The following is a 19,146-nucleotide window of genomic DNA, read 5'->3' as shown; positions in this document are numbered from 1 at the left end:
AAGTTCTTTTGTGGCATCAGCGGCGCTTTTCTCTCTTCACAATAGCTAAAGATAATTTAACTAATTTATTAAACCGTTGCATAAACAAACAGAGGGCGCGGGGCCTCGTCTTAACGCAGTCCAGCTGGAGGGCCATGCTGTCGGACGCAGGTTGGTGTTACGGCGGCTAACTGCTACATGCTAAAGGGACGAGCTACGGTTTGGTTCATTTAAAGAGCCAAACCCGCCGCCTCCTCGCTGCTAACTACCGCATGTTTATCACCGCGTCCGCCGTTAACCCCCCCGTTCATCGGTCACAGCAGAGACCCGCTTTCCGCGGAGCTCCGTTGCTTCTCTCCCTGACGCCGCTTTGTTGTTGCTGCAGATTACTCCGGGAACGGCTCCGGTACCCGCAGAGCCAGGAAGCGGAGCTCCGGGGAGTCCCCGGGAGACGGACAGACGCTGCGCTCCTCCGGCAGGCAGAGCACGGCCCGCGTGAAGCGCAGCAACAACCCCCCACCTGGACAGGTGAGCTGCAGCGGGAGGGCTCTCATTCATGACGCAAACAGCTCTGTTCTGATGCAAAACTGTATGTCAAAACAAATTACACGTTTTAGATATTTATATTAATAATTACGTATATGTTAATCGGTCACTACTTAATTGTTTACACTTGACTAAATTAGTGTAGCTAATAGGGCCAGGAATCTGCAACCTGTGGCTCTTTACACCTTCAGCTTTGGCTCTTAAAAACTTTGGAAAAATGTGGGGGGAAAAATTAGTCAATGTTTCTAAATGTAAAGATAATTTAAAATTGCTAGCTTTAGGATGCGTTTAGTTCTGCGATATATGCATAACATTTCCAGAAAGAAAATGCTTTTTCACCATTTTGCTGTTAAAATCAAATGTCCAATTGAAGAAAATGCATTAAACCTAAACATAAAAATACTGTTGGTTAAATAATAACTGTAATCAATAACTGTAAAGTAAACAAATGTCCTATAGTATACTGTTAAAAACAAACATTTCAAAGAGATGTGTAACTTTTGTGGCTCTAAACAAAATTTGTTTAGCTGGACCGAGGGCAGAAATGGCTCTGTGGGTTTTGTAAAGGTCGCTGAGTCCTGGGTTGGGCGATATGGCCTAAAATCAATATGGCGATATCCTGAGCAGTTCATCTCGATAACGATAAACAAATGCTTAAACCACCATCTACCTGGTATTGGTTGGAAAATATGCCATCTGGAGCATTCTGTGATGAATTCACCAGACTGCACACATAACACAGCGTCTTAAATGGACAGGAGCATACCCTACCTACAAAAATAACTTTTTCTTTCATTTTTTTTTTTTTTTTTATAGCGTAAATACAGACATCTTGGTGTTGGTAAATATTCTAGTAGCCTAGTAGCTAAGTAGTTCAGAGACAGCTGACAAAAACTCATATAGGACCAGTGGCGGCTGGCCCATAGGGGGCGCTCGGGCGCTGCCCTCCCTAGATGTGGAGGGGAAAAGTCAAAATGTATATAGATTTTAAAAGTATTATTAATGTCGGTTTTTACTTAATAGTACGTGGCTACATGTAATAAGAATTATTAAAACACTTCTACTGATTGACTCTATCATTTAACAGTGCATTTCCACCAACAGACGTATCATTTCTCTTCTTCTACACTTTTGGGGCTGTGACTCAAGGAGCCCTACAAGTATAGCGAAATAACCAATCGTATACTATTGCTAGGGAAGATTTATAAATATTTGGCCAATCAGCACCGCCAAAATGAATGGCTTTGGGGCTCCTGGAGTAGTAGCCCTAGCTGCACAGTGATAGGTGCACTTCACGTGTGACGTCACGAGCTACATCCGCGCTACATCCGGGTTACGGTGGTCGGCAAACACAGCACTGTTTTCGCTTACCAGCGTGACAAAACGGGTGAATTAGAGCGGACTTTTAGTTTATTTTTGGAATCTAAACAATGCCTACGACTTGTTGTGCTCCCGGTTGCACACAGAGGCATTCCAAATCGTCGGATGTACGTTTCTTTCGTTTACCGAAGGATGAAGAAAGACATGGATAATTTCAATGAACAGGATGCAGGATGCCAATCGACTGTGGCAGCCCTATACCATGACAGAATTTGCAGTCTACACTTCATCTCCGGTAAATACAACTTAATTTTGCACTAGTCATTGTTCTACTTAAATAATTATATAAATAAAAAAATAGGATACATATTTAAGTCAAGACATAAACGTTCATTTTGTAATAATATACGTACATGTACAATGTATGCAAACCCTCTGGCATGAGTCTGTGAAAAGGATTAGTAAGACAAAAACACCAAAATAATCCTTTGTGAACAATGTTTTTTTTATTAATTAAATGCTTATTGTGGAATCGTAGTAATTTTCCAACTTTTAATTTAAATGCATGTACTGGGTTAGGCAGGGAAATCTATTGGCCAGCCCCACCAAGATTTTTTTTCACCAGCCGCCACTGTATAGGACCCATTAAAAAATTAAAGGAACAATAAGTTTATTGACACCTAGTGGTTAAAATCGGAATAACACACACACACAGCCTGCCGTTTCTAAGTGGGTCGTTGCTGATGTGAAACTCCACTCATTTTTACTTCCACAGGACGGGTCTATGATGTTTTATTCTGTTCTATTTCTGGTCTACTTCTCTTACTGGCTTCCATGTTTGCGTGCTGCTGCTCTTTTATGAAAATGAAATACCAAATGCTGCGCTCATATTTGAGAAACCCTGGGAATTCTCATCTGATTGGCTCAGGAACCAGGAAGTAAACACGCGCTGCACTCTGAACCAAAATATCTCTGGACCGTCCCTCGTGACTCATACATTGTTGATGGAGAGGACTGATTGTTTATAGGGAATGTTACTTCCATCCTGGGTGAGAAATAAGAATGATTTAGGTTTGATTTAACAGTAAATATCTTACTTTTTGCTCCTTTAAAGTCAGTCTCTTTAGCGAGAAATTTGCCTTGGACAGAGAAATTGCAATTGTCGCATTGCTGTCCTCTTTCATAACATCACAAAGATAATAAATGCATAAATAACTGACTAAAAACATTATTTCCATCCATTCTGATCATTCTAAAAAATATTTGCAATTAATTATATTTAAAGATTTATGTTTATACATCAAATGGTTAAAGAAAACATGGCTGATTTGGCGATGAAATGGTGGGAAGCGTAGACTTCAGCGAGGGCCGCCCTACAGAAGCAGCTCATTTCAGCTGCTTCTCATCTCCTCCATCAGTCATGATCCATATCTCACAATTTCCTGCTTCACCACCACAAACCAAAGCAGCGTCCGGACTGAATTAAGTAATTATATTAAATTACTTTAGCTCGTGAAGTCATGTCACATAATAGATTTCTTGATTGCTTTTAGAAATTGCTGATATGATTCAGCGCCACTCATTCTGCTCCACATAAAGCTGAACTCCTGCAGGAATCTGATGTTTTTGATTCTCTGCTCTGCATCCCAGAATAAAAGAAAAGCCACAGAAACGGAGGAGGAAGATGATCAGGCCGAGAAGAAGTACAGGAAGTGTGAGAAGGCCGGCTGCTCGGCCACGTACCCCGTGTGCTTTGCCAGTGCGTCGGACAGGTAGTGGAACAGAAAGGTCTGCGTTTCGCCGCTCAAACCGTCTGTAACTGCAGCTTTTCTCTCAGGTGCGCAAAGAACGGATACACGTCTCGCTGGTATCACCTGTCGTGTGGCGAACATTTCTGCAACGAGTGCTTTGACCACTACTACAGAAGGTAAAGCTACAGAGCTGCTGACTGCAGGCTCGGCAGCCGGTGATGTAATAAACACAGTGCATGTCTCGGTGTGCAGCCACAAGGAAGGCTACGAGACCTTTGTTTCCTGGAGGAAGGTGTGGACCAGCAACGGGAAGAGTGAGCCCAGCCTTAAAGCCTTCATGGCCGACCAGCAGCTTCCGTTCTGGGTGAGCGGGGGAACATTTCCCCAATCAAACCGTTCTAGGATGAGTTCTCTCTCCGTGCATAATTGTGATGTCTTCCCTGCAGGTTCAGTGCACCAAAGCGGACTGCAGGAAGTGGCGGCAGCTGACCAAAGACATCCAGCTCACCGCCTCTCTGGCAGCGACGTACCGCTGTGGGATGAAGGTCAACAACGTCAAGGTAAAGAGGAACCTGAAAGCTCAGCAAGTCATCAGGTTCTCCCTGTTTGTTCTCGATGGAAACGCGATGTTTGTGCTCACAGACGGAGGGACCCGACCCGTGTTCCCAGCCCGAGGACCTGGTGAGACGCCGACCTGCTTTAAATCCACTTTACAAAAGGTTACAGTTAGTAAGCAGGGGTTCCTGCAGGATTCTACCAAACCCTGGTGGTGTTATTCCATGATGTCATCGTCTAATCTGCATATTTGTTCATACATTTGTGGCCCAGGCTGCAGGAGTAAGGAGCTTTTTCAAAGACAGAAAGTGATTAAATGTGTTTGGAGCTAAAAATGACCTATATTAAATGATTTATGAATTTTAATACATTGCCTGAATCCACACTACGGTACATAAAACAAACTGTACCAACAAGACAGTTATCAGAGGCACACAGAGATAACGAGGTGAATAAGTGATTGAAGCTGTTCCAGAGACAAAATAGATAAAAACTATATTTAGGTAATTTTTATTTCCGGCTTTGTAATCCAGGGCCGGATCACCGCCACTTTTGTGCGTGAACGGTTAATTTGCCGTGGGTCTGCTCTCTTTGCTCTGACTGCATGCGGGGCTTTCAGGACAAGGCAGCTGCGCCTGTGAGACAGCGCTGAGGGAAAGTAGAAGGCAGTGTTAGTTTTTCAAAATAAAGTAAATTTGAACTCTTCATGATATTTTAATTAATTTCAAACTCTGATTATGGTTAGCATAACTGCGCAAATAAATGCTGTGTATGTATGTATGTCTTAAAATAGTAATATTCATTAAAAAAAAGCACCCATTTTTTTTCTTGTTGCCATTTCTTAACTTAAAAACATAATCCGTCTCGCTCAAATAACATGTTCTCTTGTCTTTCCCATTTTTGTCTAATGAGGAATGTGTCAGTTCGTATATTTCTTAACCCAAGAAGCCATAAATTAAAAAAATCTTTAATTTGAAAGACCTGAGGCTCTTTTGGTTTTGTTTTTTACTGAAAATGGTGTTTTCTGCACCAGCGAACAAATGAAAGTTTGCATTTTTCTAAAGTTTTACGGTGATGTTATGCTGCTGTAGATGAGGAGTTTATCTCCAGGCCTTTAACTCGTCTTTATCAGGTATGCCAACGCGTTAAAGCTCTGATAAATGACTGTTGTGGTAACGCGAGCCGCCCGTTTCCCACAGAGAGTGGCGGAGGTGAGCCACAGCTGGTGGCAGTCCATGCTGATTTTACCGCCGCTGCTGAAGGACAGCCCGGCCGGCGCCTTCCTATCGGCGTATTACCCCGACTGCGTGGGCATGAGTCCGTCAGGCTCTCCCTGCAACGTGTCCACGGCCGAGCTGAGGGCCGACCCCTGCAGAGCCGTGCAGCCGCAGAGTAAGACGCACCGAGCAGAAATCCTCGCATCATAGCGGAGAACGAGGATGGTGACGCCTCCTGTTTCAGTTCCAGGCCTGAGTCCGTACTTCCAGCCGTTCTACCAGCCCAACGAGTGCGGCAAGGCTCTGTGTGTGCGGCCCGACATGATGGAGCTGGATGAGCTGTACGAGTTCCCGGAGTTTTCCCGGGATCCCACCATGTACCTGGCTCTGAGGAACCTTATCCTGGCCTCCTGGCACCGCAACTGCAAGGTGACCGACCGCCAGGTCTATCTGTTCTCCTCCATGCGGTCCGAACAGTTTAAGAGTTTTAAAGTTCTCCGCCCTGCAGGAGCGCCCATCCTTGCAAGCAAATAAGAGAAAAATCAGAATTAGAAGCGGTAAACAATCAAGAGTTTGACATTTCTCCCTGCGTTTTTTTCTGAAGGAGGTGCTGACCGCTGAGAGGTGCGCTCAGCACATCGTCGTCCGTGGGTTGGTGCGTGTGTTCTGCGTGGACGAGCTGGACCGGGTTCTCCACTTCATGACCAGGAAGGGGTTGATCAACACCGGCGTTCTGGCCGTGAAACGGCCTCTGCTGCCTGAAAAATACTGCACTGTGAGCATCCCTGCACATTCTAGGGCTGAACAATTAATCACATTTTCAATATAATCGCCATTTAAAAAAAAACGCAATTTCCAAATCGCAGAGTCTGCAATTTTTGGCTATGTAACAATTAGTGAATTAGACACGTCCATTAGGTGTTGGTAAAATGTTTAAAGTGGGTTTGCCTCCACATGGAAGGGAAGACAGTTGCAGCAGTGAGATAATCAAATTTTATTACTTGTTTTAGAGTTTATATAATCATACATAGCATTAAGTACAGGTCAATCAGTTTAATACATAGACTTGTTTGTTGGCTGCACTTTATGTTCAACAAGGATTGATGTCCAAATCAACTAAAAGCTGTTCTCTTGAATAATATTCTGATTAATAGAAACATTAAAAGTTCTTGTTTTAAATCAGAGGTGTCAAACATACGGCCCGCGGGCTGGATCAGGCCCGCTGAACAATTTAGTCCGGCCCTGTGGCTAAATGCATTATCATTATAAAAAAATATATAAATTATTTATTTATTTATTTATTTATTTTTTTTCCCCCAGTGTCCTATCTGGCAATGTGGCAATAAGATGCCACAAAGAGCTCATCAGATTTGACTTTCACAAGTGGACAAAATAAAAGGAAGAGAATGATAAAACAATTATTGAAAAAAACATGTACTTCGTTTAATTGAAAATATGCAGTTCATATATTGTCCACGAGGGGCGCTGTGTTTTAATTAGCAGATTAAGCTTCAGGTGTGGAAAAATTCAAATCATTTCTTAATTTTTATCTGTTTGATGTATTTTTTCATGCAGGACAGTGTTTTTAAGTTCCAAAAAATGTGAATAAATGTTTTTCAACATTGTATAACCACTGTGATCAGTTCTTATGCATAATGCACAAGTAAATGTTTAACTGAGTAAAAGTATTGTTGAAATTGCACATACTTTTCTTAAAAATGCTGAGGTTATTCATAATATATTGTGTAAAAGTGAAATTAAGTTAATATAAAAATCAACAAGTCCACATTTATTAGTTCTATTTAATCTTGCAATGAGTTAACTCGTGTGGTCCTCTTGAGATCAGATTAAGCTGAAGGCGGCGCCTAAACCAAAATGAGTTTGACACCCCTGGTTTAAATAGTCCTTGTTTACAAACATCTTTATTTAGAGGCCATTTTTGTAGCTTGTGGTTAATGCAGAGAAAAGTCAAAATTGCAATTTTGGTTGAAATATATTGTAGGCAGAACGCAATAATTTCTGCTCTGAGTTTAGATGCTGTGGGTCTTTTAGCAACTAATCTGCACAGCGAGGAAACACGTTGATTTATAGTTTGTATATGTTTAAAAAGACATGATAAATTAAACTGTGGAAAAAAACGCATTAAATCGCAATATTAAGAAAAATCGTTCAGCCCTAGCACATTCCTGTCCAAAGCTCAGGAACGCCTCATCCGACCTGCGCTCACGGTTTCTTCTCTGATTTCTCCGACCAGAAGAAGGTGATCGTCGTCGGCGCCGGCGCCTCAGGACTGGCTGCGGCCCGCCAGCTGCAGAACTTTGGCACCCAGGTAAGGATTCTGGGTCCTGTCGCCTCCGTCCTGGTTCTCTCTGATGTTCTCTCTGATGTTCTCTCTGCCCTGTGCTTCTGTCTGTCCTTGCATCCAGGTGGTGGTGCTTGAGGCCCGGGACAGAATCGGCGGCCGGGTGTGGGACGACGCGTCTCTGGGCGTCACGGTCGGCCGCGGCGCTCAGATCGTCAACGGCTGCGTGAACAACCCCGTCGCTCTGATGTGTGAACAGGTTGACCTGCTCGAAGCCCGGTTGGTTGTTGCTGCCCGCGCCTCTGCAGGGTTCTGATGGTGACTCTCTGCTGCAGATGGGCGTCAGGATGCACAAGCTGGGCGAGCGGTGTGAGCTCTTCCAGGAGGGCGGGCGCGCCACCGACCCGGCCATCGACAAGCGCATGGACTTCCACTTCAACGCCATCCTGGATGTGGTGTCGGACTGGAGGAACGACAAGTCGCAGAACCAGGACGCACCACTAGGAGGTGCTGTGCTCTGTGTAATGCCTCGGTTTAGCCACTAGGTGTCGATGTTTGGGGGAAATTATGCTTTATTTTTCAGGAGGCTGCTTTTACTGATGATGTTTATATAAAATCTGGACTCTGAAACCATGAGTTGAAGTTTTGGTGAGCCGTAAACGCTTGATGCAAATTTCTGACTTTACAATGTACTTTTTTAATATAGAAAATTCATGGCTTTAATTATGGAAAGTTTACGACTATTCGACATCAGAAAATGTAAAATTAATCTAAGATTTTTTAGGTTTGTGGAAACCTAGTCCTCTGTGGCTAGTAATTTATTTTCTTTAAATAATGGCCGTAACACTTACTTAAATTAAATTAATAGAATAAAGGTATTACATTAGGCGCACAATAATATGAGAATATACACGGGGAGGGTTGCGGTCTTTTGTAAGAGTTATCATAGAAAATTAATACTATTCTCTTACAATTTTATGATTTCATTCTTGTAATTTTTAAAAAGAACAAAAAAAAAATGAACCCACATTTTGATGAACCTATAGTAAATGTGATTAATACATTAATACAAGGCCATACAAATGCTTTTAAAAATATGTAATGCACGACTTGTGAAAACAAAATACACACATGAATGACTGTGTTGCATGAATTAATCACCCAAAGGTCCTTTTCTTTGTTTTGGATGAAATACTTTCCATTTTTGTCTTTTTCACACAATCTTTAATATTAACGGAATATACTGTCTGAGAAGTAGGAAAAATAGACTGAGGTTTCCTCCTTTTAGTCCATTTAGTCCTTGGTGTTCCTCAGGGATGAGTTTCAGGACCTAATAAGGTTTAATCCTCCTATATAAATTAGAATCACTTTAAACTCAGCTTTTAAACTCAATTTATTGATAAAAATGTTCTTCCTACTTTGCAAGTGATCAGCTTGGAGTGAGAATGGGCGTAATACACCAATGAACTGGATAAAGACTGCCGTCTGTAAGGGTATAGAGCTGAAGTGTTTGGTCCCTGCAAGCGAAAGATGCTGGAAGTTTTGTCAGATCGTATAAAGTTATGAGTTTTATATGCTGTCTGCCAATAAATCATGTTCTGTATATTTATGCAGATGTGTGGTGGATGGATATTCTTCATCTTTGTCCAGATCTCTCTCTTTCTGGGACTGGAGGAGAAGGAATCTGTTGCTTGGACACATCTGAGTAGGACTGATGTTTTGTTCCTTACTGCTGGTCATCTCTACAGAGAAGGTCCAGGAAATAAAGAAGAACTTCCTTCAGGAGTCTGGGATGCAGTTCAGCGACTTGGAGGAGAAAGTGCTTCAGTTTCATCTCGGTAACCTGGAGTTCGCCTGTGGAAGCACGTTAGACCAGGTGAGAAGAACTGAAACCAACGTTCCTGCTCTCTCTGCGCTGCATAATTAACGATTCATGTCACTTCGTCTGTTCTCCTGTTTCTTTGTAGGTATCGGCCCGATTCTGGGACCACAACGAGTTTTTTGCCCAGTTCTCAGGAGACCACACTTTACTAACCAAGGGTTACTCAGTTTTACTCCACAAACTTGCTGAAGGGCTCGACATCCGCACTAACTGTCCGGTATGTCCCTCAGGGTGTTTGTTCTGTTTTCACCTGTCGGTCTTAGAGTTAAAATCGTGTTTCTCTAAAACAGGGGTGTCAAACTCGTTTTGGTTTAGGGGCCGCATTCAGCTTAATCTGATCTCAAGAGGGCCACATGAATTAACTCATTGCAAGATTAAATAGAACTAATAAAAGTGGACTTGTTTTTTTTTTTATATTAAGTTAATTTCACTTTATCAATTTCAACAATACTTTTACTCAGTTAAACATTTACCGATCACAGTGATTATACAATGTTGAAAAAACATTTATTCACATTTTTTGGAACTTAAAAACACTGTCCTGCATGACAAAATACATCAAACAGATAAAAATTAAGAAATGATTTGAATTTTTCCACACCTGAAGCTTAATCTGCTAATTAAAACACAGCGCCCCTTGTGGACAATATAGGAACTGCATATTTTCAATTAAACGAAGTACATGTTTCTTTCACCTTTTTGTTTTATCATTCTCTTCCTTTTATCTTGCCACTTGTGAAAGTCAAATCTGATGAGCGCTTTGTGGCATATTATTGCCACATTGCCAGACAGGACACTGGAAAATAATAATTATAAATTATAATGATAATGCATTTAGCCACAGGGCCGGATCCGGCCCGCGGGCCGTATGTTTGACACCCCTGCTCTAAAAGGTCTTATTGATTCAGTTAAAGCAGGAAAGGAACTGAATGTCCGGTTTAAAAAAGTCTCAGAAAAACCCTGGAAGAGAAACCTGAGGCTTATTTTTTATTTGTCCATACGAGACGCATAACTGAGGCTCTTTTTACTCTTCTGAGGATTATTTATTTATTTATTATTTTGTATTGATGTATTTGAAGCTGTCCCTGTTTATTTAGGGACATCAACAATTTCCTCAATTAACCAGTATCGCTTATTAGCAACTTGCGTATTATTTAATAATTCAATTTCAGTTAAATTCAGTGCCAATTAACAACAGATGTCGTCTCAAGGCATTTTACGAAAAATACAGTCGGTTCCAGTTGATCCAGTTATCAAACTGTTTATTCTCTTTAGGCTGGTCAGAAAGTTTTCTCTCTAAGGAAACCCAGCAGGTTGCATCAAGTCTCTCCAAGCAGCATTCACTCCTCCTGAAAGAGCGTAGAGCCACAGTGGACAGTCGTCTGCATTGTTGATAGCTTTGCAGCAATCCCTCATACTGAGCATGCATGAAGCGACAGTGGAGAGGAAAACTCCCCTTTAACAGGGAGTTTAAGCCAGTATAGAAAGAGTCTGTCTGAAGCTGCACGTCCCTTTAGATCATCCTTAAAAGTCCTGATGCTACGCATTTAATCAGAGGTCTAGTTAACAATGCCAGAAATGTAACAAACTGTTTACCAAACTACATCATGGAGATAAAAAGGCTTTTATCTGTGTGAAAACTTTAATTCATGAGGAACTCGCTGGTATTTTGGTTTTCGCTGTGCTTCTTCTGACCTTCGTTTTGTCACACTTGGACCTCTGACTTCTTTCTCTAAGTGATGTTGAGCTTGTTGAACAGGAATGTTATTTAATTTTTTTTTTGAAAAATGCAGCGGTGTTAAAGTACTTTGTGTTGTTCCAGGTTCAGGCCGTAGACTACTCAGGCGATGTTGTTAAAGTTACCTGCTCTAACGGATCCCAGTGGACCGCTCAGAAGGTAAAAGAGCTGCAGTGAAATCGTATCGTCTCAGGATGTGTGGCGTCGCCATGAAACGCCGACGATGTCATCTGTCCTCCTTCAGGTCCTCGTTACTGTGCCGCTGACTCTGCTTCAGAAGAACCTGATTAGCTTCAGTCCGCCGCTTCCAGAAAGGAAGCTGAAGGCAATCCACAGTCTGGGAGCGGGCATCATAGAAAAGGTACACCACAGAAGTCCAGCTTCCTCCCAGAAACACTGATTGAGTCCAGCTTCGTGTGTCTGTGACATGTGGAGACATGCTGATCCAACAGCAGCTGACTTTCTGCTCCGAGTTGGTTCATAATACAGTGGTGGGCCCAGGTTTAGGGTTCATGTGTTTCACATACATATAACATATACATATAACCTGAATAAGTACTGAAGTAGTTTTTAAAATAATGATTTTATTCAATTGGGGGAAAAAAGCTCCAAACCCACCTGGCCGTCTGGGGAAGCAATCTCTCTCCTTTTTAACTGAGTTCAAATTCACAAGCCAAGCCCCAGCCTGACGATTACCCAACCTTCAGAAATATTAAATACCAGTGGCTTTCTCTGGCATGATGAACTAAGTGGGGCACAAAAAATCAACACCTATAATGTGATGCATACAACCTGACTGATCAACTACACTAGAATACCATTTTATATAAGCTATGTCATTTAATTTTTATACATAAAGTATAAAGTAAATTTACTGAACAGAAAAGATTTACATCAATCTTTTAGTGATCCGGCAGGACAACCAACACTAGATGGTCTCACACTATCCAGCAGAATGTAAACGTAACGTCTGCATTTCCAGCGTTCTGATTGGTCGATCTGAGCTTGGGGCCGTAGGATTTGTTCCCCACAGCTGTCTACTGAGAGCGTACTGAGCATGCTCAGTGAGATTTAAGATGTTATTATTTAAACAAACGTTGGTGGACCGGCCCCAACATCAAGACGCCTCAGGAGGATTTAGCTACTGAGCTTTTTAGTTTTCTGTCAGACTTAGATATATAGACACAATGTTTATAATAGAATATTATTGGTATTATTATTATTATTATTTTTTTTTTACAATATTATTCTATAAAGAACAACCCTGTCCCGCTGATTATTGTGAACATAGAGCTCCACAGGGACATCTGGTGGGGACCCACTGGCCCTGAATGCAGAGACGCCACAGTTAAATACCTTAAATAAAACCTCTCTGACAGCTGAAAGATCTCAAAAAGCAACACATTGTCAGTCGCCTTTTCTACTCTTTTTGATTTATTTTAGACGGTCTGGAAACAGCTACATAGTCATTTTAGTCAAAAGTTTAACCCTAAATCCAATTCAGATAAAAATTAGTTTAAACTTAAGTTAAACAAAACGATCCACAGAGCGGAGCTGTCAAAATAATCGATATGTCAATATAATCAATACCAGATTAATTAACTATTCAAATATGCTCTTTAGCATATAAATAGTCTCTAAACATATAGATATAAGATGACCCGTTCACATTTGGCCAAATTGTGGCATTTTTTCCAATCAGAGACAGTCGGTCACCCTGCAGCTCATCTCAATGACGATCTGCTGCTGGAAGATTAAACTCTGCTAACGAGAGACTCTTCATTGACAAAAAAACTCTAAAGCCTTGTTAGAGGAACTTTCCCTTCAGGCAGACGGACAAGAGAAAACTAAATGCCTCATGCTAAGCTAATGCTACAAGCTAATGCTACAACACTGATGTTTTTAGAGCTATGTAAAACATTCAGTAAAGTGTAGTAGATAAGGGAACCTGTATGCCATAAGGTAAATATTGGTTCTACAGACAGAGAACCCAAATGACTGCTGGTTCTGTTCTACTGCAGAACGAATCAATGCAGCAAATGTAATTTCCTGTGTTGAAGTGTCGCTCTGCGTGTGTCAGGATTATAGCTGTAACCCGCTGAGTTTGGTCGGTGTTGTCTTGCAGATTGCTCTTCAGTTTCCGACCCGATTCTGGGACTCTAAGATCCAAGGCGCTGATTACTTCGGTCACATCCCGCCGTCTCCTGAGAAGAGAGGCATGTTCAGCGTCTTCTACGACCTCGACCCGCAGGTTGGCCTGGACTCCCCTTTACGCTCCTAACTCAACAAACCGGGTTTCATTGAACATTTTGAAAATATCTGACTTGAAGCAGTCAGTTTTTTTTTTTTTTGCTAATTGTGGGTAGATGCAGGTTTTATAAAGAAACTGTTTTCATGCCTTATGAATCAATGTCTTGTGTAAACGAGACCTATAACCCCTCATGTTACACGGTATTTGTAATATTCAGAAAACCCTCAGTTTTTCTCGCATGTTTGGAGAAGGTCAGTCTGACTAACTTCAGGTTTTATGCATCACAGCTGCCAAATGTTGATTCTAGCGCCACCTGCTGACCAAACTATAAGGACTAATTTATATTCTCCATATAAAATTAAACAAGTTTGGTGTCCACTATTTATTTTTTTTTTTACACAACATTTCACAGTTTGATAATTTTACCATTTAAATTTGTTTTTTAGTTGATGGTACTTTGGGTAGAAAAGCTGCAGATGTTTATATTTTTTTAAATGGTTTGTATGTTTTGATAAACAGGGAAAACAGGCTGTGCTGATGTCCATCATGTCTGGTGATGCTGTTTCTGCTGTTGAGAACCTGGAGGACAAGCAAGTGGTTGATGAGTGCATGAAGGTCCTGCGAGAGCTTTTCAAAGAGCAGGTATTGACCGTTAAAAAGTAAATTCAATAATATTTTATTTATATAGCGCCAATTCATGAAACATGATCATCTCAAGGTTCTTTCTAAAGTCAGACTCCATCAGATCCTCCAGGTTGGTGAGAAAGTTTCCTCTCTAAGGAAACCCAGCAGGTTGCATCAAGTCTCTCCAAGCAGCATTCACTCCTCCTGAAAGAGCGTAGAGCCACAGTGGACAGTCGTCTGCATTGTTGATGGCTTTGCAGCAATCCCTCATACTGAGCATGCATGAAGCGACAGTGGAGAGGAAAACTCCCCTTTAACAGGGAGGAGAACCTCCAGCAGAACCAGAACCAGGCTCAGTGTGAACGCTCATCTGCCTCCACCCACTGGGGCTTAGAGAAGACAGAGCAGAGACACAGAAAGCTCAGAAGCTCACATTGACCCAGGAGTACTTTCTATGTTAGAGAAGACAGAGCAGAGACACAGAAAGCTCAGAAGCTCACATTGACCCAGGAGTACTTTCTATGTTAGAGAAGACAGAGCAGAGACACAGAAAGCACAGAAGCTCACATTGACCCAGGAGTACTTTCTATGGTAGAGAAGACAGAGCAGAGACACAGAAAGCTCAGAAGCTCACATTGACCCAGGAGTACTTTCTATGGTAGATGGTAATAGAGGATGATCTGCCTCCCCTGATGATGTCACAGCTAACAGAACACCAGACCAGGTGTACCTTCTATGAAGAGACAAATGACAGAGAACAAAAAGTTAAAAGCTGAAATAACAACAAGCAATGCAGATTGGAGAGCAGTAGTAGAACTCAGCAGAGTGAGAGAAATAGACCCTGATGTCCTCCAGCAGCCTAAGCCTATAGCAGCATAACTATAGAGGTAGCTCAGGGTAACATGAGCCACTCTAACTATAAGCTTTGTCACAAAGGAAAGTTTTTCTTGGTCCTTATGGAAACATAGATGGTAAACGGATCTAGTCACCAAAATCAATAAATGTTCATCTGAAAAGGAAAAGGAAATATAAGTTAGAGGAACTGTTATAAAGTTCACTGGTTAAAGGGTACATTCAGATTTCATGCATTTTATTAAACTCCACTGTTGTGGTACCTAGTTTGAGATCTTTTTCTATCTTTTTTTCTATTTTGTTTTTGCATATTATTTATATTTGTTCATTCTAAGGTCTGAGCTACAAGAGGTCTTAAAGACAATGGAAAACCCAAGTCAATGTTCCTTTTCTGCAAATGTTTTAAAGCTCAAACTGTTTTCCTACAAGAAACACATCCCTGCAAACAAGATGAAACTTTCTGGAGGAACCAGTGGGGAGAGAAAATTTATTTTTCACGTAGGAGAACCACCCTTCACGCTCGACTAGTGAGTTAGCCTGTGGTCTTACAGAGGCCATCTTGCGCAACTAAGGGCCAGAGGCCATACGTCATCAGAGCCGCCATTATGTGGGTGGAACCGAGTAGCTAGGCTAATCCATATTAGCACTGGTTTACTATTCCGAGGCCCTTTGACTGTAGCAAAGGGGCCTCAGTTAGCCTCGGTTAGCTCGTTAGCAACGAGTGAAGTCACTTGTTGCTAACCAGCTAGCTATTGTTAGCCCATTGCCACCTTGAAGCCCCGAGTTAGAACGGTTTAGAAGCTAACTGTTGCATGAACTGATACTGCTAGCGGCTAGCTTTGCCGAAGCGTCTGCCATCTTAGCTTCGTGTTGTGTTTCTAGTACTGTCATATTACAGCTGTAAAAGGGACTCATCGGTTTAATAAATACCAAATAGCTCAATTGTAGTGGTTTGTGGTTATTGTTGAATCCGAAATTGAATGGTCTCTAAGAGATACCGAATTACCTCCTTTTGAGTTAATAACTGAATAAACTGAGACATTTTCATTGCCTTGTGATGAAGGAGTAATGGTTAAAACTCCAATTGCAGTTATAATTAAAGTTGTCAGTGTTTGCTGGACAAGTCTAACCCAGTCAACAACTGGTTAGACACACCTCTTCTGGGCTAAATCAAGTTAATAACTGGTAATTAATAAGCCAATTGCTAATCATTAGGCTCATAGCCCTTGATCATAACCATTTAAAACAATTTTCGTCATAGCTATCCTTTGATTTTGATATGATATATTACAAATTATAATTATTAATAATATTAATAATCAAACAGGTATAACATGGTCAAACATCTAAACTTTGGTCTCATCTGCCCAAAGAACGTTGTTATTTAGATATAACTTTGTAAACCTAAGTCATGCCTGAAAATGACATTATAACCCTTCCCAGACTGATGAGTAGCAACTGCTGTAAACTCATTGCTGTCTCCTTACCGTGTCGGCATCGTGTGAACACACCTGTAGGCTCCACAGCAGCAAACTACCAAAGCTGCTGCTTTTATCCAGGTGCTCACACTGGTGCTGATCAGTTATGGACTTTATTCTGTCTGCTCGACCTGGATGTAACTTACATATTCTTATTTATGACAGGAGGTTCCAGAGCCGCTGAGTTATTTTGTGACCCGTTGGAGCAAAGACGTGTGGTCCCAGATGTCCTACAGCTTTGTGAAGACAGGGGGCAGCGGAGAGGCCTACGACATCCTGGCAGAAGACCTGCAGGGAAAAGTTTTCTTTGCTGGCGAGGTAACCCAGCTTCCCTCAAAATTTCACTTTCACTCTCAGATGCAGTTGTTTCCCCTTTTTCCATTACAGTTTAAGCTTTTTATATATTCTTCAACTTTTTAAACTCATTTATATGTATAAATGACGTGTAGGTCAGAGTTAAACGTAATAAGAAATTTAAACTCCTCTGGATTTTAGCAACTTCCTCCCTCCTTTTCAGCTTTTCAACAACAAGGACATTCAGAAGTCTGCAAACATGTTGTAGGAAGGGAAAATTATAAGGAACAGGAGTTTCTGTAGGTGGAGTAAAGACGCTGTCAGAACTAGAGGAATTAGAAATTTTGAAGTTATGTATAAAAACGTGAATTTTGCTGTGGCGATGCTGGGAAAACGTCCCTCCTTCAGCCTGTATTTGCTGCACTTCTTCTCTTCAGGCCACAAACCGACACTTCCCTCAGACTGTGACCGGAGCCTACCTCAGCGGCGTCAGAGAGGCCAGCAAGATGGCCGCCATGTAACCGGATCGCCCCCCCGGCGCCGCCTGAAACACCAGCACCAACTCCTGCGTGTCAGACAGACCAACATGCTGCTGATGGCCTCGGACTGAGCGGGTCAACCGTTGTCCTGCTGCAGGGTCGGACTCTCCTGGACCACCCAGAGAAAGGCTTTTTATTTAAATCTTGAAGTGATGCAGACTGCAGCTCTGCGTAGATTCACTTTTATGGAGGTTGGAAGCATGATTTAGGCTGAACAATAATTAAGTTTCAAAATTTAAGCTGCATGAAATGTGGGTAAACTCATCATGACTGAACAGATTATGTGTAATTTGGAGGAAATCATGCGATCGTGGAAAATCTCCTGAGTGAGAGTCGTTCCTCCACAAGTTTCCCGCCTGAAAGGATTTCTGATGTGTAGTTTTTGTAGTCGATGTTTTAATCGAATCGATGGTGAATTGTTAGATTTAGTCAGACTGATTCTTCCGCAGCACTTTTGATTTAAAACGGTAAGAAAGGAAATGATTCTGACTGAGTGGACCTCGCCGTTCACAACTCCACAGACTCTTCGGTGTCTTTCTCAGGGATCTTATCAGGAAAACCAGCGCTTACACTAACAGACAGGTTTCACTGTGTCGGCATAAAAACGGCTGAAATCTTTCACGTCTGTCTCCTGAAAAGTGATGTTCCTGAGATTTGGACTCGGAGCAGCAGAACGTCTTCACTTTCTCCTGATTCATTTTGATTACTGAGGATTCATGTGCGACCTGATGTGTCCGTGCTCACGTCCTCTGAGTGTTTGTCCTGTATGTGTGTAATAAACTGAGCTAAAAACTGCCACAAAGATCAGTGCCACTGGTGCGTTTCTGTTTAAATCCCTCCTCCAACTCTTTAACAGCCATCTGTTTACATGCTGGACTTTGTGAGTGAACGTAAATTAGAAAAAACTTTGACTCCAAGAGTTTGATTAAAGCAGAATATTTGGTTTAGTGGTGACTACAGCCGGAAGAAAAGATAAAACTTAACAAGCATCCAAAAGTTGAGCGACAAAGAAAAAATCAGCTTTTCTCTTGTTCCGATATGCCGTTTTAAACTTTTATGGAAACGTTCTTGATTTGCTGATTTTTAAAATGTAGCAAACATCCATAGCTTTTAATTTCTGTTTTATTCCTGGATCTCCGGCCATCCTCCTTCAGGGGAAACTAAAAGTTTCAGCTTTTCTGCTTCTGTTCTCAAGTTTGGACGAGGAATGGTTAAAACCAGTTATCTCACAGGTTCAATCATCTATAGCTGGAATTTCTTCAGTTTTGAAACTTTAGGATCATTCTTACTATTTTAAGGGGATTTTTTTTTTTAAATGGCTTTCAGAGGAGACCTACCTGGAAGTTATTGCTGGTGGGGCGTCATGGCCCGGTCCATCCCCGCTGGACGCAGAGCAGGAGCTGAAGGACTAACTAAACAACATCACTGATGGACAGTAATTAAATTTCTTGAGTATGCCATTTTCTAATAACTGCTATATTTTTCTTATGTGCTGGTCCACCTTAATTTACCCACCGTGGGACAATAAATATTTCTATTTTAATTCCTCCTGCAGGTTCTGGTTCTGCAACTGGATCTCCTCCCAGTGGGTCTTAGACTAAAAACATCCAGTTAATTCAGATTATTGAGACATTTAAGTGGGAAAAATCTGTTGGTTCTGTGTTCCTTTAACAAAGGGACGCCATGTTTCTGTCCTGGTCTAGTTACCTTAGTGAAGACATCTCAGATGGAAGATGATGGATGGGACTCTTTTGGTATTACCCCACCATCCATTTACTTAATTAAATGTATTTATTTACTGTCAACTCAAGGCACAAA

At 41.6% G+C, this 19,146-nt stretch overlaps 1 protein-coding gene across 2 annotated transcripts; it reads left to right on the top strand.

Annotated features, from left to right (window-relative positions):
- The first annotated feature begins 2 nt into the window (after positions 1 to 2).
- LOC105923569 (lysine-specific histone demethylase 1B) lies at positions 3 to 18,132 on the top strand. 2 transcript variants are annotated; one of them, XM_036145736.1, is made up of 21 exons: positions 3 to 150; positions 365 to 507; positions 3,496 to 3,617; positions 3,683 to 3,772; positions 3,849 to 3,960; positions 4,043 to 4,156; positions 4,239 to 4,277; positions 5,351 to 5,543; positions 5,613 to 5,797; positions 5,973 to 6,143; positions 7,626 to 7,697; positions 7,795 to 7,929; positions 8,006 to 8,177; positions 9,419 to 9,546; positions 9,638 to 9,769; positions 11,375 to 11,449; positions 11,535 to 11,651; positions 13,416 to 13,541; positions 14,061 to 14,183; positions 16,661 to 16,813; positions 17,227 to 18,132. In XM_036145736.1, the coding sequence occupies exons 1-21, from the start codon at positions 135 to 137 to the stop codon at positions 17,308 to 17,310; spliced, it is 2,502 nt and encodes an 833-aa protein (XP_036001629.1). In that variant the 5' UTR covers positions 3 to 134; the 3' UTR covers positions 17,311 to 18,132. The 2 variants fall into 2 exon arrangements, with proteins under 2 accessions (XP_036001629.1, XP_036001628.1); XM_036145735.1 differs by having other exon boundaries at positions 7,623 to 7,697.
- Positions 18,133 to 19,146: the final 1,014 nt, after the last annotated feature.

Source organism: Fundulus heteroclitus, chromosome 13, assembly GCF_011125445.2.
Source record: "Fundulus heteroclitus isolate FHET01 chromosome 13, MU-UCD_Fhet_4.1, whole genome shotgun sequence".
Classification (NCBI taxonomy): domain Eukaryota; kingdom Metazoa; phylum Chordata; class Actinopteri; order Cyprinodontiformes; family Fundulidae; genus Fundulus; species Fundulus heteroclitus.
The sequence above is the reverse complement of the archived record's forward strand: the minus strand, read 5'-3'. Positions and strand labels throughout refer to the sequence as shown.